The sequence below is a fragment of the Botryllus schlosseri genome, chromosome 10, assembly GCF_051294905.1.
Source record: "Botryllus schlosseri isolate E-star chromosome 10, Bs_hap1, whole genome shotgun sequence".
In the NCBI taxonomy this organism is placed as follows: domain Eukaryota; kingdom Metazoa; phylum Chordata; class Ascidiacea; order Stolidobranchia; family Styelidae; genus Botryllus; species Botryllus schlosseri.
This window is the reverse complement of record NC_137245.1, coordinates 28,347,688-28,375,666: the sequence shown is the minus strand read 5'-3', so window position 1 is coordinate 28,375,666 and position 27,979 is coordinate 28,347,688. Positions and strand designations below refer to the sequence as shown.

At 39.4% G+C, this 27,979-nt stretch overlaps 2 protein-coding genes and 1 long non-coding RNA gene across 4 annotated transcripts; 2 read left to right on the top strand and 1 right to left on the bottom strand.

Moving 5' to 3' along the window:
• The first annotated feature begins 3,411 nt into the window (after positions 1 to 3,411).
• Positions 3,412 to 4,976, top strand: LOC145447680 (ras-related protein Rab-2A). The gene has a single exon (XM_080325939.1). It carries the CDS (start codon positions 3,480 to 3,482, stop codon positions 4,119 to 4,121), a length of 642 nt encoding a protein of 213 aa, XP_080182065.1. The 5' UTR covers positions 3,412 to 3,479; the 3' UTR covers positions 4,122 to 4,976.
• Positions 4,977 to 6,073: 1,097 nt separating this feature from the next.
• Positions 6,074 to 27,522, bottom strand: LOC145447666 (protein lev-9-like). Of its 2 annotated transcripts, XM_080325922.1 has the most exons (13): positions 27,294 to 27,522; positions 24,803 to 24,973; positions 19,502 to 19,690; positions 17,583 to 17,687; positions 16,838 to 17,023; positions 16,116 to 16,196; positions 15,292 to 15,477; positions 13,630 to 13,719; positions 12,931 to 13,060; positions 11,432 to 11,516; positions 9,413 to 9,485; positions 8,327 to 8,451; positions 6,074 to 8,272 (listed from the first exon to the last, which is right to left on the bottom strand). In XM_080325922.1, the coding sequence occupies exons 1-13, from the start codon at positions 27,325 to 27,327 to the stop codon at positions 8,042 to 8,044; spliced, it is 1,686 nt and encodes a 561-aa protein (XP_080182048.1). In that variant the 5' UTR covers positions 27,328 to 27,522; the 3' UTR covers positions 6,074 to 8,041. The 2 variants fall into 2 exon arrangements, with proteins under 2 accessions (XP_080182048.1, XP_080182047.1); XM_080325921.1 differs by having other exon boundaries at positions 6,074 to 8,451.
• Positions 9,826 to 13,610, top strand: LOC145447690 (uncharacterized). The gene is made up of 2 exons (XR_013917684.1): positions 9,826 to 10,573; positions 11,258 to 13,610. It is a non-coding gene; the product is annotated as an uncharacterized LOC145447690 (long non-coding RNA).
• Positions 27,523 to 27,979: the final 457 nt, after the last annotated feature.

Sequence of the window (27,979 nt, the reverse complement as noted above, 5' to 3'; positions counted from 1 at the left end):
ATGGATCGCGTAGATTGTGGCTTCGTAGATTGTGGCTTGTAAGTGCACAGTGTAAGTCCACAGTTTCGTCAGATTCCAAAATCGTTGAATATTACCGGATATATATGACTCAACTGAACCTTATGGATAACGACAAATGGTGATAACTCACTTTTGAATCAAGGATCATTGAATTTCTCGTTCTTATAGACAACAACACCCGTCCAATGAATATTAAAAAGGTTTTTACCCTGGGAACCATCCGTGCCCCACGTTTTATTGTTGAAAATATTTGTGGTTTTGTTGATTTAATACATTTTTCATTAATGTAGTAAAAGGTCTGAGTCTTCTTTAAGGTTGTAATTTCATATTATAAATTGAATAATATATTCATGTTGAAATAAACCCAAATATTTTTGGCTGACAGTCGTCAGGACTCAGGGGTAATCGTCAACAACTGGTATAGAATTGAATAAAGCACATCATATGTCAACACTCGTACAATGGTGCAAGTGATTATGACTTCTTACAAATGTTTATATACAGAAAGTTCTTTCCTATTCTCTACTTATAGCTGTAGATTACCCCACCCCTGTCGAGTGTCAGCCAAAATTATTCTGGCTTATTTCAATATTAATTTGTTGTTACTGAAGTTCTGCACCTCCCCCTGATTGGAATCTCCGTCCTTTTTTTGAAATAAATCCTGCGTGATAGAAGCTTTTTTCGTGTGACAGAGTCAACTTTGCGGCGTGACAAGCAAGGTTACTGACTTCAAATGACTGTGTTAAGCCAGTGACAGGAGATGAGATGCTAATGGTTAGTAACTGGCCTAGGCCAAGGTGGGTGTCAGATTCCATAGACTACTCCTTGTCGCTTCGACATCTTCCTGTCTTTTCATTGTATCGCATTTTTGTGGTGTATTGAACTGATAAAATTGCTAATAAACCAATGATGAACTGGCAAGGTGCAAGTACTTTACCAACAGACAGTAATCAACAGATCCTGGCTTGAGAATTAGGTCAAAACATTATATACCACATACTAACTGGAATATAGCATTTGGGGTGGCTGAGAACATTGACTTTTTTTCAATTTTTTTTTCTTCTTTTTAATGAAATCAACGACCCGTGACCGCGTGCAACTGGCGACCAAGTCGGCGTGATCCTGCGTGCCTTGGACACCGATTCCATACTGGCACCTCCCGCAGTCTCTATATATTGTATATCATATCAATGTTTTGTATAGTTTCCTATGCTGTTGCTATGAGTCAAATTTTGTTAACTTATGAATCACTTGCTCATTGGTCCAGTATATTGTAAGCAAATAGTACTCCAGTCTTCTATGTGCAGGAACATTAAACTAAAGCTGAAGACTATAGCCTGGCAAAATTGAGTGCTTGGGTGATGCGATTCTGAATCGAGTATTTGGCGTCGAGCATCACTCATGATGATGTCACAACAGTATAAATGATGTGAGAAGTTCAAATATCTAGACCTTCTATAATTCCACAAAGAATATAATGGAATAATGCCAGTTCTACATTACTCGTAGCCTACATTTAAGAATATATTTTGGCCATACCGATGTCATTGCACTTTGCAACAATGCTGTCGGTTGATCAAGACTTGGCAGATATTTCATTTCCAGTAACATGCATAGCTTTGTACTATACTGTACAAATGTATACATGTTTCGTATGCTGCGATACAACCAATCTAGGTTGGCAGCCTCCCGAAGTGGAAAATAGTATCGAAACTATATCGTTCTCGTTGATAAATTTACTCGGTTAGTGGCATGCCAGACTGGAATCGGTGGTTGTTTTCGACAACATGTTGTGCGTGACAGACGGATTTCTCGCGTGATTGGAAAATTTCATCCGCGTGACGGAAATATTTTTCGCTCTGATTCAATACTGAATTACCGTACTTATTAAACGACACAATGTGCTAAAATAGACCTGGTATATGCCGGACTAGGGTCACGCTGTATATTCGCTGTTGCGCAAATGCCACGCTGCTCGCGTTCATTGTAAAGTGCAAGCGCCTTATTCTGGATCTGGACTCTGGTTTCGCTTTGTGACGTCAGCATAATTCATCAATCGGCGTGATCAGATATAAATGGTCGGGTGACGTTGCACGTGCCGTTGCCACTGATTCCACTCTATGTGGCATGGAGCGTATCATTTCAGAACTAGGAAAGATCATCTCTCACTAGTCACTACTCGACTCGAATCATTGGAATTAGTATTTGTTACTTGATTATTTTGTGTTCTTGCATAGCTCATCACTTTTTCACCATTGCTCTTGTTTATGGTGATACCAAGATAAGCTTGATTAGTTTTACTATACTATTGTAACACTTTATATGGATATGTCTCTGTGAAGTATAACTCAGAAAGTAGCTGCCAATATTAGGTTCGTAAGCTGTCTGCTACTTAACTGAGAGACTGTCCTGGTGTCGTAGTCGTGATATTCTTCGTAACAGATATAATGTTCATACACACTTTATTCAACGTATTCAAGTAGGTTTGCATGAAGTCTCATCTCGAGTCAACTAAACATGCGCTTATATAGACTCGTGATCATTGCAATCGGAAGTCTTATTCGTATCCTAATATGGCGTGAAATACACAATATTGGATATTATCATACAGTCCCGCAAGCAGGTGTATCACATCTGTATCACAGCTGTATAAATTGCAACACTCTGCCACAGCTTGACAGCGGTTGCCTCTGATCGAATGAAAGCCAGATCGAATGAGATCTGCTTGCATTTAGTAGGTTCATGTAGGTTTGGAGGTTGTCAGTTACATATACTCCAACAGGATGTCTCTCGGTTACGAGATATACACATTCAATGGTTGGATGATAACAGGATTCTCCTATACTATCATGGAATTTTTGCACCCAGAAATGTAGTTTTTCGTTTCTAATTTTGAGGACGCGATCTGTTCATTCGTATTATAGCCAAGAGTATCATTTCACGTGCAATTTATCTGTAGTAGATACCCGTGGTTTTTGGTTGGAGACCCCGTATGCTGTGTAGGCATTTGTTAATCGATATCTTACAAAAGCAAGAAAAGTTTCCCGTGGGATGGACTAATCCAGATTTGGACAACTAGGAAATTCTCCATTTCTCCATATTAAATCACAATTACCGGTATTAAATTTTATTCCGAATGAGAAAGAAATCCAACAAAAATCCAGTCAATTCATATCAAATCCAAGTTGATCCTCATAAACAAGGGAACGGGAAATGTCTGTACACCGAACTTGGCTTGTTTCGCACGATACAGTTCGGTAGCATTTTCAGTGAAACCAGAAATTAGATTAATATTGAAGTGGAGCATGGAAACATTTCACAAATTAGATTACCGGGATTTTGCTCTGATCAGTCTGATTAGGCAACTAACATTACCGTATCTAGTTCGGTAGGCCTGAACCAATCATTCTTGAATTTCAGAGATTTCACACATATTTAAATAAGAAAATATTGCTAACATGTCTTACGCATACTTGTTTAAATACATTATCATCGGAGATACCGGCGTTGGCAAATCATGTCTGCTTCTTCAATTCACGGACAAAAGGTTCCAACCTGTCCATGACCTCACAATCGGTGTCGAGTTTGGTGCTCGTATGATCACAATCGACCAGAAACAGATTAAACTTCAAATTTGGGACACAGCCGGTCAAGAATCGTTCCGTTCCATAACAAGATCTTACTACCGGGGGGCAGCTGGTGCTTTGCTAGTCTATGATATCACAAGAAGAGACACGTTCAATCATCTGACTACATGGTTGGAGGACGCGAGACAACATTCGTCTTCGAACATGGTGATTATGTTGATCGGGAATAAAAGCGATTTAGAAGCTCGCAGAGAAGTGAAAAAAGAAGAGGGGGAAGCGTTTGCACGCGAGCACGGCCTCGTATTCATGGAGACTTCTGCGAAAACTGCAGCTAACGTCGAAGATGCTTTTATCGATACGGCTAAAGAAATTCATGAAAAAATCCAGGAAGGCGTATTTGATATCAACAATGAAGCTAACGGAATCAAAATCGGACCCCAGCATTCACCCTCGAGCTCTGGACTATCGGGTAATCGACCCCGCCAACAAAACGATGGTGGCGGATGTTGCTGAAATTTTATTGGTGTTGTACAGATTTGCGTTCTTGCACTATATGTATCGATGCCCTGTTATATGAAGCAGAAATCTATTTGTTGCTAGTACGCCTATTGTTACCATTCCAGATATTTACGCGGCAAAATGATGATTTCGGTGCTGAAAATTTGATGGATTTTCTGTGAATTCTAATATTTTTGATGTCTACGTTTATCTCGTCAGAGATGTTACGGAATCGCAGAAAAATTTTGATGGAGTTTCCATTCTACATCTAGATATTTTTATTCACTAGGTGTGTAGATTTGTCCATATGAGATTTATTGTAAACTATTGAATGTTACCGTGAAACAATTTGAATGGAGGTTTTTGGCTGACCATAGTTATTTTGTTTAAAGGTACATATTCTGATTATTTATAATTTGATCTTCGTAACTCCAATATTTGAATGTATTGTGACCGTCTGCGTTACACGTGTCGAATTTGTCCAGCCCTAGTAGTAAACATTGGTGTTTTTGAGGTATATTAAAAGCCTGAAATGTAGGTAGCTGTCAATTTGCTTCAACCGTGTAGTGTCGGAGTTGGTATTGACCATTTTCAACTTACCATAGTGATCACACTGGTCTTCTTCAATCGCATTCAACTGTCACTGCTTTGAAATTGGATGTACAATTGTTATGCCGAAGTTATGTCTTGCTCCGTGCTACTACATACGGCTTTTTAAATTGTACCACTGACTTCTGCATTCTGCCGCGAAAGCGCAAAGATTCTGTCGCCCATGAACGTGAATGTAGTGTATTTCAGAAGTAATAATTGGTTGTAGAATGTGCAATCCGTATGTGTAGTCATTGTACAAAATATATGTATTTGAATGCACAGATTGGAGGTTTTTTTGATGGTATATACTGCAGGTATAGAAATCAAAATATAGGCCAGTCTGTGGTTCCCAACCTTTTTGTCTTCACGGACCTCCAAGTTTTACTTCTAATTTGGCTCACTTATCATACAACTGCCAGCTTGTCTTGTGCTAATATTAACTGTAGGGTGTAGGCTAGCAGTGTTAAACAGCGACAAAATAACTTTCTTGAAAAGAGCAAAAATAACATCATGCTATATGTTAGGATTACCGTATTTTGGAATCGGGAGAGGAGGACACCTTTTCAAACTTGCAAAACCGGGGGAAAATCCTGAAAAATAGTAAATGTTTCCCACTTTGTGGTGGGTAAAAAAAGTTCCTAACTTTCTCGCTCAGGTCCCAAAATACAGTTTTTCTTTCACATCAGTTGATTGACTAAAAAAAATCAACTTTCCGGTTCAGCTCCCGAAATACCCGCCAGAGACTTCCTTCGGTGCTCATTTACTGTCTGTATCTCAGTCGGATTTTGCTCAATATTCTCAAATAAAAAGACAAAATCACAAACAGTAGAGCATTTAGGCGTCCTCAGAGGACATTTTCAATAACCCGAAAAAGGAGAACAAATCCTAAAGGAGGTCGTATGGTAACCCTACGATATGTAGATATTGAGTAGAAGACCAACAGTATTAGTGCAAAGCGAATTGTACAGCTGTATTTCTGTCTTGAAAATCTACGTCTTCGATTTGATACGAATGGGTACCGAAATCCATTTCCACAACGATAGGTGGTGTAATATTAATGTTTACGAAGACACGTTTTGGTGTCATTGCAAGATTTTACATGTAGCCGAAATTGAAACATATTTTGTATAGTAGTCTTGTGGTGTATTGAAATGACGAAAACTGTAGCATTGAATTGAACATATCATTCTGGAATAGTGGTTATGTATATCATAGGAGAAAACGGATTTCGTGGCAAGGTCTTACAATATTCATCGAGACTGTTTTAGCCGTTAAGAAGCCAAACTGCCTCATACTTTCCATAATTGGAAAAATTACAAATTAGGTTATCAATCACTACTAGGGCAAGTTTTTTCAACTTTTTTTACAGCTTCCGGCAGCTTCCTAAATACTCGTAAGATATGTAGAATGCTGTTTTAGGCTGTTTGAATGAATCTTATAGTGGAACTTCTGTCCATTTTCTTCATGCAACTTTTGCAACATTCTGCAACTTTTTCGATTTTTCATGAAAGTATTTTCGATCATGGTGAAATACACGGTCAAATTCCACTGAAACATTGTAAATCAGCACTGAAGTAACGCTTGTACGGGTGTCTCGAGAGCTGAGCCGGAAAATTGACTTTTTTTTTTAGTCAATCTGGGAAGTTGACCTTTTTCTGTTCAACCGAGCAAAATGGAACTTCTGCAACTTTTTGTCAAAAATAAATGCAACTTTCCACGGATTTGACTGCAACAGAAACTTGCCCTTACACAAATTTAGAGGTTCCGCGGAGCCCCCGGTTGAGAACCACAGATATAGACATTAACACTCATAATTTACAAATTGCAGACTCTTGGAGATGCTGAACTTCAATAGATACAATTGGACAATCGGTTCATTTTGAATGAAATTGAAATTGATGTTGCAGTGAATATTGATCATATCAGCTATACCAGAACATAGTTAAGAATATAATATAAGCGGCAAAGACTGATCATATCAATCGAATATACAAAAAATGAAGTCGCAGCAGGAAATATATCGTAACCTTGGATAGGCTGTTTCATGTATCTGTGATTACCAGACTTGCACATACTACCAATCTAGTTAATTTGACGATTAACTAACTACTGTCTTTTTTACTAGCTCCAATTGCACATTTTCAAAAATCAGGTGTGGAACAACGACTAGAAAACATATCTTTTGTCATGAATCATGATACTGGTGTTCTGTTGATTGAAGTTCTTGCAGCCATTGCTAGCTCAAAGTCTTCAATACTAACAGTGGCGTAGCCAGGGGGTTTTAGAGGGTCGAAACCCCTCCTGAAATACCAATTCTATCTTCATTATTTCTTAGCTCATTTGTGTCAGTTATTAATTAGTTGGAAATTTGAAAAGGCCATTAGTTCTAGTTCTAGTTCAGTTTTGAAATGAGTTCCAGTTCTAATTGCGCATTTTGAAAACCCAGCAGTAGCTACAAGTCTGGTGATCACTGTCCACTTTGTGTATTGTTCGTAAAACTGACGTGAAATTTCAAAGCAGCAATGGAAACTAGGTTCGTGCGATGACTAAAAGTAGGAAAAGATGTAATAACAGACACTGATAAATGTGGCAATAATTTGAACGTCTCATATCACAGTTAAAACTTTCTTGCAGTTACCCATATCAGGAACAGTAAAATAGAATCACGGGGGGGGGGTGGGTGGGTGGGGGGAAATGAACGAGGGCAGCACTTTCCGAAACAGCATGGACAGCTTGTGCCCAACACATTTCCTTTGGTGGTCTGAGGACTCTTCTGGCTCCCGGATGGGGATAGGCAAAATTGAGTACTGCTCATTATTATGTCATTTCATGTGCGACCACACATTCATTTCCAAGCCAGTCAAGAATTAGAATGATAGCTACAGTTTTTTCTCCGGATTAGGCAAGAATTAGAATTGTAGGCAGCATTTTTTTCGAATTAGAATCAGAATTACTGAAGTCTCGAACTCGGAAATCGAATGAGATTCAGTCCATATTAAATCAAACTTCATTCTCATAAGCTTGAGAATGGCGAGCGTCTGTACAGCAAGCTGGGCTCGTTTTGCACGGTGCAGCTCTCATGTAGCATTTACAGGAAAACCAGAGATTAAAATGAGCATAGGAACATTTCACGAATTTCATCGCAATTAGATAACACCAATTTGCTCTAATTAGTCGAACTAGAAAACTGGAATTATCTAGTTTACCAAGTCCGGCTTCTATGTGAGCAGCATATACCGGCCACTTTGACCACCTTGTGTGCTAGAGTTGACACAGAACAGTGTGTATAGCATGCACGGCTATGATTGGAACATTGACAATATGAATAGTCTGCTTTAAACGAGTCACGCTTTCATCGGCTCTAACTCGGCCGGCTCCGGCTTCTCTGTTTTTCTACAAGAGCGCGACAACCGCTCTCTCCAATACCAAAGAGCCACCGCAGCCAATAAAACCACCAATATTGCCACACCCACTAACACATATGCCACAACGTTCGGACTCGATGATGCGGGATTTGTGGTTTCCGCATTGGTAGTCGTTGTAATGATTGTTGATGTTGTTGTTGTTGTTGATGTTGTTGTTGTTGATGTTGCTGTTGATGTTGTTGTCCCCTGGACTTGTGTTGATGTGCTTGTTGTGGCAGCCCGTACTGATGTGGATTCAGCAGGTTCTGAAGACAGGCCAGTTGTTGTTGTTGTTGACGATATTGTTGATGTCATGGTCGTAGTCAATAATCTTGGCACGATTTCGTTGTCTGTAAAAAAATGTGGAGTGAATCTTCAATACGGCATCATAAATTGTAGTGATTCGACTTGACTGAGGCAATTTGTGTAACCAAGTCACACGACTCAGGACTCAGAGGACCAAGACACACATTTCCTGGCAGCTTCAGAGTAAAGTTTACTGCATTATTCGTATTTTCATAAACGATGGAAAACAAATTTGACGCAATTCCAACCCGTAGAAGCTAAGGTAATACTGTTTTCACCCAAAATTTTAAGATTTTCCACCGTCAATGCTATTTTTGCAAATCCAAAACTTCGAACTGTAATCAGGGTTGCAATGACTCGACTCAAGTCGCCATTTTCTGATGACTCGAGTCAATCTGTGTATTCCAAATCAATGAATTTAACAACGATATACGTTAGCATATTGCTACGATGACTTTGTTTCAGTCGTAATCTGACAATAGTCAGGTCTGCGTATGCGATGGGAGGAATATCAGGGATTCAACTGTAAACACAAATGTTGAAATTTGGTTCCATATTATTATATCGCAATTCATTTTTTCTGGAAGCCGAGGAGCTGTTAAAACATTAGCGAAAATGAAGTGCAACCACAGCGAAAGCAACATATCGTTAATTTCTACTGAAGAACGGGGATGTTAAAGTACTCTAGGAAACATTCTAGTGCTGGTTTTTGAGACCTACTTTTGCCTAAAAAAGACAAGTTTACTGAGTGCATCCCACGATGCATGTAGTACAAAGCTACTAATGTTAGTGGAAATGGCATATATGTGAAGTTGTCGCCATCGCACGACATTGTCGCAAAGTGCAATGAAACAGGTATGGTCGAGAAAACGGCTAATTATATTTGAGTGTTATAAAACTGGATTATATACATTGTGGCCGCATAAAAGGTTCCACTTGATATAGCAAGCCGTAATTATCAACGTATCGCGGTTTATCTACGAAACGCGCATGCATTCGACTTACTGCAGTCTTTGTTTTCCAAGACTTTGACGTTGTCAATCCACGAGGACTGGCTGCTCGTAAACTGCAGTTCAACCTGAAGAACAGCCTTTTGGTGAGCAATGTTTTCACGCAGACTTGGATAACTAGATAGTTCTAGTTGTGTAATTAGACTAATTACCATAATTTTCCGAATATAGCGCGCCCCCATGTATAATACGCACCCTTTAAAATGGCGTGTAAATTCTGCGAAAAAAAGCCTGCACCCATGTACAGTACGCACCCTGCATTCGCAGTACATGAATAGTTGTTTTAGTACACGATGTTGTTCTGTTTTGCGATGTCGCTGTTGAACAATCATGATATAACCATCACTAATTATAATAAAATGAACGGCATTGTCTCTAAACGATAGTAGATAGCAGCCAAAGCGAGGCCTATTACAAATGCGATTGCTATGCCGTGCGCACCAGTCCTGTTGCAGATGCGACTGATTACGCAAGCAATTATATCTGGCTGGCGCACATGGCCTCTTGTGCAGGCTATTGTTAAGGCCTGTCGCGATCAATGAGCAAGGATTGCCGCCGCACTGGCAGCAATCAACGACCTAATTTCGCTCGCGTACAAACGGCAAACTAACTCAGCAGGAGATCGCGTGCAGAGTAGAGGACTCTCGTTAATTGGCAACACGCTTCTTGCTAATTGGCAGCGCGTTACGCTCTATAATACGAATTACTGGGCACGGTGGCTGGACGTGATGTGCGATTGCAAACAAACATGAAGAAAGATGCGATTTCAGGTTTTTTTTCGAGGAGATGTTTTTCAAGGCTTGTCGTTCCCATGTATAATACGCACCCCCCTATTTTAGGGCAAAAAATCGGTAAAAGTTTACGCATTATACATGGAAAATGACGGTACTAATTAGGCCTGTAATTTAATTTGTGAAATCTTTCCACGTTCTCATTTTGATTGTAATCTATTGTCCGCTTTTCCTGAAAATGCTGCAGAAGTGTAACGTGCGCAACGAGCCAAGCTTGCTGTACAGACATTTGCTATTGGCATGCTTATAGGTAGGGAGATTTTTTTGACACATCAAAATAAGTCAAAATTTTGTCAAAGTCGCGTTTTTTAATATCACAAAATGTCTCAATTTTCATTTTTAGGTCAAAATCTTCTTTTTATTAGGTAAAAAAAGTTGCCCTACTTTAGGGTTGCCGTACGTCCGGATTTTCCCGGACGTGTCCTGAATTTCACAATTAAAGCTGCGTCCAGAAGGAATTTCTAAAATATGCTTAAATGTCCGGAATTTTGAAGGCTTTGAAGTAAGCTCATACTTTTTTGTAACTCAACCTAAACAAGATTATTTTTGGGCCGATTAATGCTACATGAAATTTTTCTTCGCACTGCGCGCGATTTAGGAACACGAATACTGGTTTTAATATGGGAACTACCACTCTCGCAAAAACTGTAATCATAAGAAATACAAATAACATTAATTCGCAAAATTAAGTCTAATTGTAATCGCAATTATAAAATAACGGTATATTCATAGGTTTAGGCCGTTTGAATGCTTTTTCAAAGATGGTGGTTCTAAACCTGTTGGGTAGTTTGCCTTTATAAAATTATATAGTAATATATCGAAGAACCAATATTATTGAGATAATTCGTTCAAATCATTTAACGACCAGATGCATATAGTAAGCCCCAGAAGCATCGATTACCCTCCGGTGGGCCCAAGATCAGTGTTTATTGGGACGGGAGGGGGCTGAAAAATGCCCTGGTTAAAACTTACAAAATGTCAAAATCTAGTTTTTCAAGGTCACAAATGACTAAATTTTCATTTTTAGGCCAAAATCTTCTGTTTATTAGGTAAAAAGAGTCGCCCTACTTATAAGAATGAACCATAATTTGATTTGAAGTGAGCCTGATTATGTTGCACGTCTTTCCGACTCGGAATTGAATTCAATTACAAAGTTTTCGTGAAATCCGTAATTCCGATCTTGTCCTATTTGGAAAAGCTGAATATTTTCCTACTTCACTCACTTGACTCGGACCAGAAATCGGTGACAAAAACCAGAACAGGTGTGATTTCCACTCCGAGCCGGCCCGTATCTTGCGCAGGTCGAGTCTAAAACAGAGCGTGTCAAGTTTGAGGTAAGGAAACGCAGTAATTAGGGGAGAGGAGGCCAAGATGAGACACTTTTCTGATGGTTCAAAGCCACTGAAAGAGTACTGCCTTCTGAGGATTAATTTTGGTACCAATGGAAAGCCTGTGATCTGTACTATTTATGACCATGGCTCGAGTTATATTGAACACCATACTGACGGATTTCTTGGCCCTCTAAAATCCCTGCTCAAATGTCTCAACTTACCCCCAGGTGAGGGTAAGATGAGACACGCCGTGTTCAAGATGGGACACCGAGCAATTCTTGCTCATTACGCCATTAATTCATCCCAAACGACGAATCAACTAGCAACATCGTGAATGAAATATAATCATCATAAAATGAGTCACATTAAAAAAAAAATTGTACATCATAAACAAATTCAAATGACATCGAAAACCAATTATCCATGCGATCCAGCAACAATAAGAGTTCCGTTATTATTTTGTCTTGTAATGTCACATCTGGTAAACCACTAGATAAATCATACATTTTGTGTGCCTTCAACAGCAAATTTTGAATCTTGCGAGGCCTTCAATAGAAAAGCCCTCTGACACCCATGTCTCAACTTACCCCCACGGATTTGTCTCATCCTACCCCCCACATTGTATAAACTTGGATAAAAAAAATTCTGTCTATTACTTTTCAGAGGTAAGTGCATGATTACACTGTTAATATTGCACTCAACCAGCTCCAGTAATGTTGTTTCATAATCTGAAGTACTATGATAGGTATGCCATTACAAAAATGAATTTATATCACTGACATAGACTATGAAAATATAGTTTTTCGCATTTTTCTGCCCAACCTCAAATCTGTTTGCCTTATTAATATGGTAGGACTATAGAATGACGTTATGGGAACAACATAGTTGAAGGAATCTGTCCATCAGAAATTTTTTTGCAATCGAGTAGAAGTATTACTTGTTCTCAAGTTTTAACGACGGCATCAGTTTTACTCCTACTTGAATAGCAACAAAGACTACTTCATAGGGTTACCACATTTTGAGATAACAAAAGAAATATTTGGGGACGAAAAAAATGGATACTTTGAAAAAAGGGCATTTTATGACTTGAATCCCAGAAGGCCGGCTCCAACGTTAAACGAGTTGGCATTGAGCTTTTTAATTTTATTTTTTAGTCGACCAGATGTTTCGTGTGCAGCATAACTGACAACCAGCCGAAACGCGGCATATTTGTGACATGTTCATGGGTAACATATATTTGAGGTGTCATGGGGAACACTGCTATCATCTCGGCCGTATATTGAAGAAGCGCCAAAATTTTTAGTATGAAATACTTTCATCAAACAAGACAGAAAATGACGAGCATGTTCATAGGTAACATCTCTGACGCAATCTCGTAATCAACATCTCACATTTTAGCGCCGCTCCGAGCCTGAGCTGTCAACGGCCCGTCCTTCGCGTCCACTTGTAGACAGAGTCTCTCCCCAGACGACAACGGGTATGGGACGGAACGGACAACGCCGCTGCCCTGCAGTCCGAAACCTGTCACAGTTGGCCAACTAGCTCATTTTCAAACTTTACAAATCGAATTACAATTACAGCTAGTTTTTCCAAAATAAATTACAATTAGAATGATAGCTACACTGTTTTTCTCAAAAAAATAAATTAGAATGACAGATAAATAGTTTTTTACACATTACATTGGAATGATATGTAGTTGTTTACAAATTATAGTAGAATTAGAATGATAGATACACAGTATTTTCAAAATTAGATTACACTCACAATGAAAGCTACAATTCTATACAAAGTCTGATAGCAATTAGAATCACTGAATTCCGGAAAAACTAGGAAATTTAATTCAATTCCGGAAAAAACACAACAAAAATCGAGCTCACTCCATGTCAAATTAGAGTTCACTCCCACAAGTATTCTCACAACTGACTGTACGATACACTCGACACAATTCTACTATAGCATTTTCAGGAAAATTAAATGTAACATTAGAATTAAAATGCAAAAGAATCATTTCAAAAACTAGATTACAGCCATTCTGCTCGTAACTAGTCCAGACAACTATTATCTGGTCATCCAGACCCCTTTAAACTGACCTGGTAAGCCGGACGGTGGCGAATAATAGACCCGGCTGTAGCTCCCAGAGTAGCCTTCCATATCGGTGTCAAAATCAGCGTTCAGGTCGGCTTAAAACAAAATGAATCTCGTCAGACAATTCCTATTTCATATGCTGGTACCAGACTAGCGAGGTCATAATATCAGTCACCCAATCGAAGTATTGACAGTTTTTTTTATAATTAATTCAACGTCTACCAGTTGGAACCGTTTTTTTAGGCAGCCTAACATAGGGTTACTGTATTTCGGTAACCTGAAGAGGTCACTTTTTTTTCTAATTTTTAGACTTGCAAAACCGGAGGAAAATTCTGAAAAAATGACCAATTTTTCCCGCTTCGTGGTCGGTAGACTAAAAAAAAGGTAAACTTTCCGGGTCAGGTCCCAAAATACAGTTTTTCTTTCACATTATCGGTTGGTTGACTAAAAAAAGGGTCAACTTCCCAGCCCAAATCCCAAAATACCCGTCGCAGAGTTACTTCAGTGCTGATTTACTGCATCTCGCTCCAATTATACCCTATATTTAAAGGGGCACTGCACTCAAAAAATGATGCGGTCTCGAATTGAAGGGCAAAACGAAAAGAAATTTTGGGCCGCAGCCGTTTTCTTCAAAACGCCACCGTAATGGAGCTGCAATTTATTGAAATTTGCACAAGAACTTCACGCTCCAGCAGTCACGTAGAGATCAAGCTTTATATTGTTGTCAGCGGATGTCATGAAGGGAATATGTCGTGCACGCCAAGGTTGTTTAGATACCGCGGTCAACGGAAGATGTCCAGTCAGGAGATTTATGTCAAAATCGGGCCTAGTGTATTCTATTTCCTTAGGACAGAAATAGATCATGCCTAACAACGTTTTATACATAAACAAATGTTTTTATACATAAGAATAGGACATGATCTATGACATGACCGAGAGTGTTATTTCAGTTCAGTTTCAACGGAAAACACCAAAATTGACCTGATAACGAGAGTGGTCTTGTGATTGCGAAGGCGTCACTTCCTATACAGCAAGCTTACTCATATCAAGTCATACCATTTCCAAACCAATTATGTCACATGTTCGATTTCAAACGCGCTCCATGTATGGAACAGGGGCCATGAATCATTGACAAAACCTAGAAGACACTTCCATGTACAAGTCATGAGTGGACTGTGCTGAATGACAGGCCTATCTATACAGTTGGAAAACTGGGAAATGTTCAGCTTTCCAAAATTTAATTAGGATTACAACTTTCGCAACATGTTTTTGTTCCAAATTAAATTATAAATATAGCTTCACGTTTTTGTCAAATTCGATTACAATTAGAATTACTGAATTCACAAACACTTGGAAATTGAACTCAATTCCGAATCAGAAAAAAATACAACAGAAATCAAGTTCAGTCCATGCCAAATCAGAGCGGATTCTCAAAAGCACAAGAACGAAAAATGTCTCTACAGCAAGCCTGGCTCGTTTCGAACAATTCAGTTCACTTGTAGCATTTGCAGGAAAACCAGAAACGAGATTAAAACGAATATGAGAGCGTAGAAACATTTCACAAATTAGATCACCGGCTCTTCTCTCTAATCAGTCAAATTATACAATAGAATTATCTAGTTGTCGAAGTCCTATCAATAGCAATGAATATGCCTGAAGAAATTCACCTTCACAAGAAGGCTGAACAGACCACGTGCTGTTTTCTATGCAAGTGCTGATGACTTTGGACTTGGATTTGTCGATCAAGTATCCTTTGTTGCACCGGTATGTGACGGAATCCTCAAATACGAAGGAATTGCCGCTGCTTTCGAGCTCACCGTTTGAGACGTCCAGAGGAGGCGGACATGCAACTCCTAAAAGGTTTCCAAGTGGATCATATTGCGTGCAGCCTTGCACAAGCTACTGGAGATTCAAAACACAAAACTAGAGGTAAAATTACCCACTTATCAAACGTTGCAACTAGAACTACTCACTTATCAACTAGAAGTAGAATTACCCACTTTTCAAAACTAGCAACTAGAATTAGAACCATTCACTTTTCAAAACTCGCAACTTTAAACGAAACTATTCAACTTTCAAAACTTGTAACTAGAACTAGAACTAGAAATACTCGCTTTTTAAAACTTGCAACTCGAACTAGAACTACTCACAATTCAAAATCTGCAACTTATTAATTAATGGGCCAGGAAATAGTTTCAGGTTCAAAGTGGGAGAGGTTTCGACGCCCATAATCCACCCCCTGACTACGGCACTGGGAGTAGTGATGACTCTGAGCTAGCAATGGCTGCAAGAACATCACCCAACAGAACACAGGCGTCACGATTCACGCCGAACGACGACACACGTTTTCTAGTTGTTCGGCAACTATTTTTATGTAAGGGTGCAGTTAGAACTAGAACAACTGAAAAAAGCCGTTGACCGTCAACTAACGAGATTGGTAATTTGTACAAGTGTAATGTGTGTCATAGCCAGAAATGAAGCAGAAACCTACGTTGGCAGTCCGGGGCTGACCTGAACCAGTCTCCTGAAGCACTGCAATATGTCGTGGTGGACGGCGACATGGTATAGAAACCTAAACAGAATCATTGCATCACACATATTCTCTTGAACATTGTTATCATTAGGGCTGAGCAAGATCGAGTATACAAATATCGCTCATTATGACGTCACAGCACTACGGAATATATGGAAAGTTCAAATATGTACCTTTAATGCGACCACAAATGACATAACGCCTGTTCTATGCCACAAACGTAATTTGCAGGCCTATCTTTGTAATGCATGTTTTCTTTGCCATGATTAGACCAATGAGGTTTTCGAGGCTACTACAACAAACTATAATTTTCATCCTCTTAGTGACACAGAACATATACCTTCCCAAAAAATTCCTTTCTTACTACTAGACTCGAATCATTGTGCACAGAGCAAGTTATCATTACGCACGGTGGTCAATGCTGAAAAAGTACTCGCTCTGTCCCTTGCTACTCAATTACAAGCAGTAGTGAGCTTGCCTATCAACTGGTAAGCACAAGTGAAACTAGCCGAAAAACGTGCCAACTTGAAACAGTAATGCAAGGAAGCAAAAGAAAGTAAATACTCGAGAAATAATACAATACCAGCAAAAAGGTCAAGTGGAAATAGTCTCAAACGCAAGTGCTTTAAGTACCAGCGTAGGTAAGCGAATCAACTCGAGTACTCGATAACGCATATCACCGATATTGCACTTGTAAGTGATTATTGTCCCAAAGGTCGTGACCCCGACAGCTTTATTGGAATGGTAGAGCCCGTTCAAGATGGGGGGTGGGGCCCCGCAGTTGACGATATTGCATTGCATCTTCAGGGTGGTCCATGTGTAGGACGGCAGGCAGGTGATGGTGTCGTTCCCATTCCGGGTGAATCCTACACACAGAGTCAGACAAATAGAATTAGAATGATAGCTGCACAATTTACAAAATTTGATTACAATTCGAATGATAGCGACACATTTTTTCAAATTAGATTAAAATTAGAATTGTAAGCAGTTTTTTCTTCGAAAATTGGTTACAATAAGAATTATAGCTAGTAGCTACACACTTGTTTCCAAATCAAACAAGTATTAGAGTGACAGCTACAGTTTTTTTACCAAATTAAATTTGAATTAGAAGTAGAATGACAGGTGCACATTTTTTTTAAATTAGATTAGAACCAGAATCATGGCTACGGCGCTACAGTTTTATAGGTTTCATATATAGACTAGGATTAGAATTATTGAAATTAATTTTGAAGTAGAAAGAATTGCAACAAAAGTCAAGTTCATTCAGTTCACATCAAATCAGAGTTGACGACAATGGCAAATGTCTTTACAGCAAGCTAGGGTTAGAATAATAATGCTGGCACTTCACTCAAATTAGTCTAATTGGACAACTACAATTACTTGATGAAAGTTGGAAACATCTTTTTGAAAAAAGTGAATATTTACCCGATCGGCATTTGTAGACAACAGTTTCTCCAGGAAGATAACCTCTCTTGTTATAGGTAGAGACAGGATACGACACGTCGATTCTCCCCGGCACAGAGCAACCCCCTGATTGTGGAAAATAATCATGATCTGTATTCTAGATATGTGCGGATTTCGTATTTTCAAATCCGAATCCCGAATTGACTTTGCATCTCATCTGAATCCAAGTACGATATAACAGCTGAAATTTGATTTAGAAGTCATGCAAAAATGGAAAGTCAAGAAAAAGTTCAAGACAAAATCCAGATTAGGCTAATCCCCTTGCGCAGACTATCGGATTTTCAAAATACGCTACGATAACTAAAATACCGGTGCTCGCTTTTTGCAATCCGCAACAAGAACTAGAAATACTCGCTTTTCAGAACACGGAACATGAAGTAGAACTACAATTACCAATTTCTCAAAATCTGCAACTAGAACTAAAACTACATCTACTCCCTTTTCTAAATATGCAACTAGCTAAAACTACAACCACAGCTACTGGATTTTCACTACGACTACTCGCCTTTCAAAATACGCCAACTAGAACTGAAACTTGCCACTTATCAAATTCCACAGCTAGAGCTAGAACTATTCACTCTTCAAAACTGGCAAACAGAACCAGAACTAACAACTTAATCGAGTTACGTGCCGACTTGTAGAAATTACTGGATATTCAGAACTAGAACCAGAACCAGAACTACACACTTGCCAAAACTTGCAACTAGAACTAGAACTATCGACTTTCCAAAATACGCAACTAGAAAAAAAAACGACATCTTGTCACTTTTCAAATTCGGCAACTATAACTAGAACTACCCAAAAAGCCGTATTTAGTTGACTAAATTGGTAATTTGCACAAGTCAGAACGGTTGCCAGTGAACCCGTCCCTCGGTGAACCCGTCCCGTGAACCCGTCCCTCGGTGAACCCGTCCCTCGGTGAACCCGTCCCTCGATGAACCCGTCCCTCGGGAAATTTTGAAATTAAGTGTATTAACAAGCATTAATATGAATTATTAAACTAATAATGTCATTATCAACTGATTTGTCGATCTTGTAAGGTGGTCAGGGCATGCGTAGATCACGCAGTCACGGAGTGATCAGATCACGTGATCACGATTGCGCGGTCGGCTCATTGTTGAATTGACTTGGCGAGGGGCGGACGTGCGACGTTCGACATCCTCGTATCTGTTCATGACATCGCATTGGGTCTTATCGCATTGTATATTGTGTGTGACTTGTTCAGATGAAAAATATATCCCAACGATTGTTATTGCTCACATATGAACCACGCGTGGTCTGCTCGTTATTGCAACTGTAGGTTGAGGTGGGGTGTTAGGGTTGGGTAGGGTAGGGGGGAGGGAGACATTAGGGTTCGGGTAGGATACTAGGGTTGGGGGAGGTGGGATATTAGGGTTAGGGTTAGGATATTAGGGTTGCCGGAGGTGGGATATTAGGGTTGGGGGAGGGGGATATTAGGGATGGGGGAGGGGGATATTAGGGTTAGGGTTAGGATATTAGGGTTGCCGGAGGTGGGATATTAGGGTTGGGGGAGGGGGGATATTAGGGTTGGGGAGGGAGGATATTAAGGTTGGGGTAGGATATTAGGGTTAGGGTTAGGGTTAGGATATTAGGGTTGCCGGAGGTGGGATATTAGGGTTGCCAGAGGTGGGATATTAGGGTTGCCGGAGGCGGGATATTAGGGTTGGGGGTTGGGGGACATTAGGGTTGGGGTAGGATATTAGGGTTGCCGGAGGTGGGATATTAGGGTTGCCGGTGAATACAAAATTTCCCGAGGGCCGGGTTCACCGGGGGACGGGTTCACCGAGAGACGGGTTCACGGGACGGGTTCACCGAGGGACGGGTTCACTGGTAATCGTCAGAACAATATAGCAACTCACGGACACACTGGCTAGGATTCGAGCTCCACTTCTTGTCAGAGCGACATATTCTCGCTTCGTCTCCTTGCAGAAACCAGCCTTCATTACACTGATGCAGCGCTTTCGATCCATATTTGAGTGGGTCTTGCTTTTTCTGATAAAATATTGTTCCGTTCCCCAGAGTCCCGGTGATGTTACTGCACTGACTGTCTGGAAATAAGCAAAATAGAATGTGATATGAATTAACAAAATAATATATCAGAGTCCTGTCGCGGTCAGAAGTAAGTTACAACCATTGGATGTTATCAAATGCTCAACTAACACTAGAACTAGAACAAGTCCTATTTCAAAATACGCAACTAGAACCAGAACCCACAACTAGAACTAAAGCTAACAACTTTTAAAAACCTGCAACTAATCAAGTAAAACACAAATAACTAATAACTAGGGCAGGTTTTTGTTGCACTAAAAATGCGAGAAAGTTGCATTTAATTTTGAAAGAAGTTGCAGTAAAAAGTTGCATTTATAATTTTTGTTGTATTAGTAGGGTATGGGATACCCGAAAGTTTCCGTTGTTAAACCTAGTTTCTGCAGAGCTGTCAAATTTGTCACTTTGCCATATCACGGACATTCTGGCGGGACCGCTTAAAAATAACATTTTTTTCCAGTACACAGCAAGAAAATTACACAATGCAGGAATAATTTCACCACCTAAAAGCCAAACAGCATAGCGATAACCCCCTCCTACTAAAATAAGTCAAGTAACGCACCGCAAACGCCCTAGGTCTGCAAACTTGACCCAGGGCGTTCCAGAAAAACTCACACTTGGCGACTATAAAAAAATCAATAGTCTTAGAAAGGTGACCCAGTGAAAATGTTATTTGCGGTGGTCTCGCCAGGGCATCCGTGAAATGGGAAACCATCTCCAATTTAAACAGTAGAATTAATAACGCGATCTATTTACATATTGTTTGGGCACGGTCGTGCTTGGCAGCATAGGCGCCGAACCTGGGCATGCAAGGCATGCCAGGCATACCTAGACATTTTTTAGGTATGCGGCATGCCTAGAATTCGGTTTGGCATGAATCGGCATAAACCCCGATTGTGTTATTTAGAACGAATCGCAATGTATTTCCTTTACCTGCTCCATTACCTGCTACCGCTTATGTGAGCGAGGTAACCCGTTGCGCGCGGCCAATTAGCTACAAGCGCGTTGCCAATTAACGAGATTTGTCTGTGCACAATGTAACGCGACGCGATCTCCCGCTGAGATGATCGCGAAATTGTGTCATTGATTGCCGTGCGCTCGGCAATCATCGCTTGGGACGCTTGCCTGCTTTATCGCGTCTCCGACAAGCCTAGTTTCACTCGCTTGAGCATGATGAACAATCACATCAGCAGTAGGCCCGGTGCCATCGCTGCCTGCACTATCGCATCTGCATTGGCGCACAATCTATTATCGCTTGCCTACACAATCGCATCTGCAACAGGCCTGGTACGAAAGATATCATCGCTGGCCAACTATCGCGTCTAGAGCCGAGCATGCTCCCATCTCTCGAGCAGCATACGTTAGCTCCAATCTTTCGATGGCTTGGTGACAATGCCGTTAGGTGTTTGTAGGTGTTTGTTGGTTAGCGATTGTAATTAAAGAGCGACATCGCTGACCTGAATGACATCGAATGTCCGCAGACATGTGCGATTGTGAGTGCGCTGTGCATGCGTAAGTGAATTCCGCTAATACCTAAACATAACCATCAGAAGATGTGTGTCAACTGTCAAGGCTTGAGTTGTAAAAGACGAGAAAGGTTTGAACAACCTGAAATCGGTGCCATTATAGAACAGATTCCATAACAACTCTGACATTTTGCCTTGCGCAAATCGTCGCCGAGGTTACGTAATACGCGTTGATAAGCGGCGTATTTAATTGTTCGCAAGCGATCAGGGACTCGCTAATTGACAGCACTTCCGGACTCGTTGACAAGCTTATAATACGCGCAAGTTTGTTAACACGAAGATATTGCATAATCGGCATTTATGCAGGCACTTATCCCTCATGAATTGATGCTATATTATCCCTAATTATCAATTCCGTCAGATCATGACGTCATTCCTTTGTGACGTCATCGAACTCGCATGCCTAAGGAAAATTAGCGTTCGGCGCCTATGCTTGGCAGGGGTAGTTGAACTTCTTGCTTGCAAACCATTGTGTCATCATCATCATTGGTTTATTAGCAATTTTATCAGTTCAATACACCACAAACAATGCGATACAATGAAAAGAAAGGAAGATGTCGAAGCGACAAGGAGTAGTCTATGGAATCAGACACCCACCTTGGCCTAGGCGATGTAAAGAGGAGGCATGCACACTGAATGAACGTAAAGAAGATAGTATAGAAAAAGAAAGCGACAAGAAATAGGGCGGCATGTCATAGGAAGCGAGATCGATAGGTCAGTCGTGGTCCGGTAATCATGAGGATGGACTGTATTTATTTAGTAGTAATTCCTTGTATTTCGACTTGAATGTGGACATGCTCGTCGACTGCCGGATGGCCGGCGGGATACTGTTCCACACATTAGGTCCGGCATATTTGATAGAGCGATGATCTTTTCGGTCGATCATATGATATTTGGACGACGTGGACACGCGTGTGTTGTACTTGTGCGCTTTTGATTCAGAGGTAAAGAAGTCATTGAAATATTCGGGGCAACGACCGCAGTGAAACTGATACATAAACTTGGCGATTTCTAGTTTCTGCATATCTTCCATGTTTAGGACGCCGAATCTCATAGTGAGATGCAGCTAACCCATCATGTAACTCTTTACATTTTACGCAATATTTGATATAAGTTGCAGTAAAAATTGGGTATGAAAAATTGAGAAAAGTTGCAATAAGTTGCAATATAAAATCCCTTCCAACAGATTAAAACGTCATAGTACATAGATTCTGAGTATAAACGAAGTTGTCGGAAGCTGTAAAGAAAATTTGCAAAAGTTGATAAAAACTTGCCCTACTAATAACATATAATACAAATTATTGAAATGCAAATGAGCTAAGACATATTGGAGATAAAATCGAGTTTGAAATGGGAGGGGTTTCGACCCACAAAATCCACCGTCTTGGTACGCCACTGTTAGTAGTGATAATTTTGAGCCAGCAATGGCCGCAAGAACATCGCAGAACAGAACTCTGGTATTATGATTCCCGGCAATACGCACTTTCTAGCCGCACTCATGCTCTGCAACAATATATTAATCATACACGACTAGAAATAAAACTACTGACTATTCAAAATAAACAACTAGAACTACAACTACTCAAAAAGAGTAATTAGTTGAGCCCCGTCAATTAACTAGATCAGTAGTTTGCACAAGTCTAATCTTGATAACGCCATTATTTGAAAAGTTTCACAGGTCCGCTAGGTCAAAAAGGTTGAGAGCCACTGCTAAAGACAATACATGACATGCGCAGTCAGGCTGTTCAAAAATAACTTCTTTTTTTAAATTTTACTGGCTACTTGATAACATTGTTATGTTGATAAAAAAAGTCATTTTTAAACATCCCTAATGCACAGTGAAGTTGTTTGTTACAAAAATATGGCTGATGGCACAGTAAGGTTTGTCTTATGTTTGGTTCCTCTGGATTCTAACCTACAAAGGCCCAGTAGAAACCTAGCATACTAACATTAATAATGCATTTCTTGCCATGTGTCTGACTTGGGTTGCGAGAAATGGGCCGGGCTCTAAAACGTTTTAGAACCACCGTATATCGAGAAATGCTCGACGCAAAAATGTAATGTAGGCCTATGTACATTTTTACAAACAACATTCTTGTTATGAATTGCTATTTTCAGATTATATACTAACTCCATCCTTTTAAGGAGTTTGTATAAAGGCTAATCTAGTAAATTGACCTTAAGCTATCTCTTTTCCTTGGTTATTCGAAATTTCATGCTGGCGGCATCATATTTTGTGATACGATTGCTGATATACGATATTGTTTTCAATTCTCTACTATTTGCTGAAAATTACCACTGACGAGTGTCAGACGAAAATATTCGGGCTCATTTCAATATCAATATACTGTTTAATACTACTTTATGTGTGATGTAACGTCATGAAAACATATAAAGAATATGTGCAACTTGGTTAAATTATACTATAATTTTTAATCAATACCGTACTATATCCGTGCTCTAGGCTTTCGTGTTCTGTAATTTACCAAATTTTGGACTACACCGATTAACCATATTGTGTAATTCATTGACGCTGACCAAACAGCCACTGGTAATGTATACTGGATAGGGCTTGGCCAAATCAAGAAGCGGAGTGATTTGATCCTGAATGGAGTATTAGGCTTTGAGTCAAGTATGACTATTTATGATGTCCCCATTGTCACGACAGAAGGAAGTTCAAATGTCAACTTTTTATCCTACCATAAAGAATATACAGTTGAATAGTCTATTCATATTGAAATGAACCTTCATATTATCGGCTGACACTCGTCAGGGGTAATCGACAGCAACTAGTAGAGAATTGGAAATAACATTGTATACCAACGATCGCATTACAAAATATGACGTCACCAGCATGAAATTTTGAACAAGAGAGCGTTCAATGTGCTATTTTTATATGGTACACAAAGTCCTTTTGTTGACACAGCCTGGGGCGGGTGATCAGGGCTCACGATAATCAAACCTCTAATCTAATATGATTTCAATCAAATTCTAATATACTTTCAAGTTTATGCAGCTGTATGTATTGAAATCTACATCCGTTCCTCGATTCAACATAAATGACGACTCACTCTGTATTACAACCAGCTAACAAAAGGCTATTTCAATCACGCCTCGTCCATGAAAAAAGCAACTTAGCTTGAATTGTGACTTGACTCGAGTCAAAATGAGCGATGACAAAATATGCCTTGCGACTTGAAGGTAGTTACTTGATTCCAACACTAACACATATCGCGACCAAAGCAAAGGGATCATAGAAAGATGTCAACTGGTATTGTCGTTAGCGCCACTGTTTTAGCGGTTCATAACTGTATTCAACTGACCAATCATTGTATTTTTGCCCAATTCCATCGGTTGTGGTGAAAGGTGTTGCTACTGGCTACAATGAAACCCCCATGACCGGTGATACAAAATAGTATACAGTAGCCTACTATTATGTATATATACTCGATAATAAAGTATTCAAGTGTAAAGCACGGACGAGGTAACATTTTGGAACTGGTCCGGTCCGTGAGTAATTTGAAGTCTTGAATCAGGCCCACGACGCAATTTGATTTGACCCACTTGCATTACATGAAGATAAGTTACCTGGGTTGTAACACGATAATCCACACAGGTCATCACACAGGCATTTCTTTGATGATCCTTTACAGTCAGTGGTCTTTTTACAAGACTTCCTGCATTTCCTGGTCGGATCCTCGCGCTTGGCAGCAGATTCGTCTCTTTTGGGACAATTGCAATCACTTGTATACAGCCACCCTACACAAAGAATCCAAGGATAATGCCGGGCATACTCAATTAGCGGTTGAACTGACAGTGGTTCTCAAATTCTTCCGACTCCCTCATGAAGCTCAGCATATTTTTATTGATCCCTACGGTTTTTTCTAAATTAGATTAAAATGATAGCTAGGCCTACAGCTTTTTTCATAAATCGAATTAGAATAATAGCTGAATCTTTTTTCCAAATTAGATTATTAGAGTTAAAATGATTGCTACAGCGTTTTCTAAAATACATTGCAATTAGAATTATAGCTACACAGCTTTATCCAAATTAGATTACAATTAGAATAATAGCTGAACAGCTTTTTTTCAAAAAATTTAGATTAGAATTAGAGTGATAGCTACAGCGTTTTCCAAATTAGACTAGAATTACTGGAATCGCGAGAACTTTCGCGAGAACTTTTAAATTGAATCAAGTTCAATTCAAATGCAATTCCAGTTCAATTCATACCAAATCAGAGATGATTTTCGTAAGCAGGAGAATGACAAATGTCTGTACAGCATGCTTGGCTAGTTTCGCACGGTAGTCTAGACAGTACACTACAGGGAAAAATTAGATAAATTTGGTCTCAAATTTAAGAAATGAGGATGATTTGGTCTCATTTTCAGCAATTTTGGTCTCACTGATGAATTGAGGTCTTAAAATTGAGACCGATTCAGCTTTTTAAGACGATATATAATTGTCACAATTATTTGGTCTTAAAAATAAGACCAATAAAACGCATCAAGACCAATAAAACGCATCTTATAAGACATATTGTGCTTATTAAGACAATTTTTGCTGTGTCAGTATTTTTGGTCTTAAAATTGAGACTGATTCAGCTTTTTAAGACCATATATAATTGTCACAATTATTAGGTCTTAAAAAGAAGACCAATAAAACGCATCAAGACCAATAAAACGTATCATATAAGACATATTGTGCTTATTACGACAGTTTTTGCTGTGTCAGTATTTTTGGTCTTGTTTTTAAGACAAATTTCGCTAATCAAGAAACGACATGATTTGTGGTCTTAAAAATGAGACCGGAAAGTTGACATGGGCCAGGAGCTGTAAGACATAACTAGCTTATTGAGATAATTTTTGATGTGTCAGTATTTTTGGTCTTGTTTTTAAGACAAATTTCGCTAATCAAGAAACTACATGATTTGTGGTCTTAAAAATGAGACCGGAAAGTTGACATGGGCCAGGAGCTCTAAGACATAACTAGCTTATTGAGACAGTTTATGATGTCTAGCATATTGAGACAGTTTATGATGCATCAGTTTTTCTGGTCTTGTTTTTAAGACGAACTTTGCTAATCAAGAAACATCATGGTCCGTAGTCTTATAAATCAGAATGGAAATTGTCATGAGCCCGGAGCACAAGACGTAGTTAGGTTTATTTGACAAATTTTGATCCATCAAAGGTCATTCATTTGGTCCATCCTCAAGATTACCGGACCACGACTGACCTATCGATCTCGCTTCCCATGACATGCCGCCCTATTTCTTGTCGCATTCTTTTTCTATACTATCTTCTTTACTTTCATTCAGTGTGCATGCCTCCTCTTTACATCGCCTAGGCCAAGGTCAGTGTCAGATTCCATAGACTACTCCTTGTCGCTTCGACATCTTCCTGTCTTTTCATTGTATCGCATTTTTGTGGTGTATTGAACTGATAAAATTGCTAATAAACCAATGATGATGATGATGATTGCAAATACAATCTAGCGGTGACTTGAGAGCGCAGAGCCAAAACGTATTTGGTGGTGCCATGTTTGTCCATTTCTCGTTGATCACATGTCACACTTCAAATAAGTCAAATACAGGATGCATTTGCACCAGAACAAAAATTCAAAGTACCGTACCTTGTCACTTTTCACTGACACAATGGTGTTGGCACGTCGCACTCACCACAAATACTATAGTATAGTCAAACTACACTATATATTGTTTGGAGGATTGTATATAAATTGGTGAGTGTTATATAGAATGATAATGATATATAATGGGTAGGCTATATAATGAACTACGAATACAGGTATATATGTTATGCTTCCCTTCATGCAGAACCTAATAATGACATGAATACCCACACAGCACTCCTGGGCGACTATGGTCTTATTTTTCAGCAATTTCAGTCTTAATTTTGAGACGAAAAATCATTGTTAAGACCGATGAGTCTTTAAGACCGATTGGTCTTAAGACATTTTTTTTCTAAAAAGTCACTTTAAGACCATAAGACCAAATTTGTCTAATTGTTTTTTGTAGTGTACGCCTGGCCTGTAGCATTCTCAGGAAAAGCTACCGGTACTCACCAATAACTAACAACATAATCCACATTGATTTCATGATTGTGATTTACGGCAATCCAATTCCCGCGGTGTATTATGATGGAAAGACCAAGTCTCAAGACTTTGAACTCTTCTTATCTTTTCATTTTATCGCAGCAGCAGGTGTTTTAGAATGATAAAATTATTGATTAACTGAGCTCAACTTGAGTACAGAGAGTTATGCTCGGCACTTTTCAAAATACACTTTTATTCTCTATTAACCGATGCTCCGCAATATTCTCCAATATTCCACTTCTTAACACCGGAATATAAAGCGAATAAATACAACACACACCGCGCAACCTCGTCATTTCGTGCTGGTGACGTCATATTTTGTGTTACGATTGTTGATATACGCTGTTCTTTCGAATTCTCTACTAGTTGCTGACGATTACCCCTGACGAGTGTCAGCCGAAAATATTCGGGTTCATTTCAATACGAATATACTATTCAACATTTAGAAAAGTGAATAGTTAGGGTTAGTTGCAGATTTTGAAAAGTAAATAGTTCTAGTTGCAGATTTTATAAAAATGAGTACTTCTAGTTCTGGTTCTAGTTGCAGATTTTAAAAGGAGAGTAGTTCTAATTGCACATTCAAAACTATAATTTAGTTGCAGAGCAACTAGAAAGCATGTGTCATATTTTGGCGTGAATCGTGATACCAGTGTTCT

Bases quoted from the DNA above. Each gene is read 5' to 3' on its own strand.
- LOC145447680 (XM_080325939.1), top strand. From the start codon at position 3,480: ATGTCTTACGCATACTTGTTTAAATACATTATCATCGGAGATACCGGC.
- LOC145447666 (XM_080325921.1), bottom strand. From the start codon at position 27,327: ATGAAATCAATGTGGATTATGTTGTTAGTTATTG. The intron at 17,024-17,582 runs GTAAATATTCAC...CTCTGTGTGTAG, and splicing joins TGTCTACAAATGCCGATCGG to GATTCACCCGGAATGGGAAC. The intron at 8,452-9,412 runs GTAAGTCGAATG...ATTTTTTTACAG, and splicing joins CTTGGAAAACAAAGACTGCA to ACAACGAAATCGTGCCAAGA.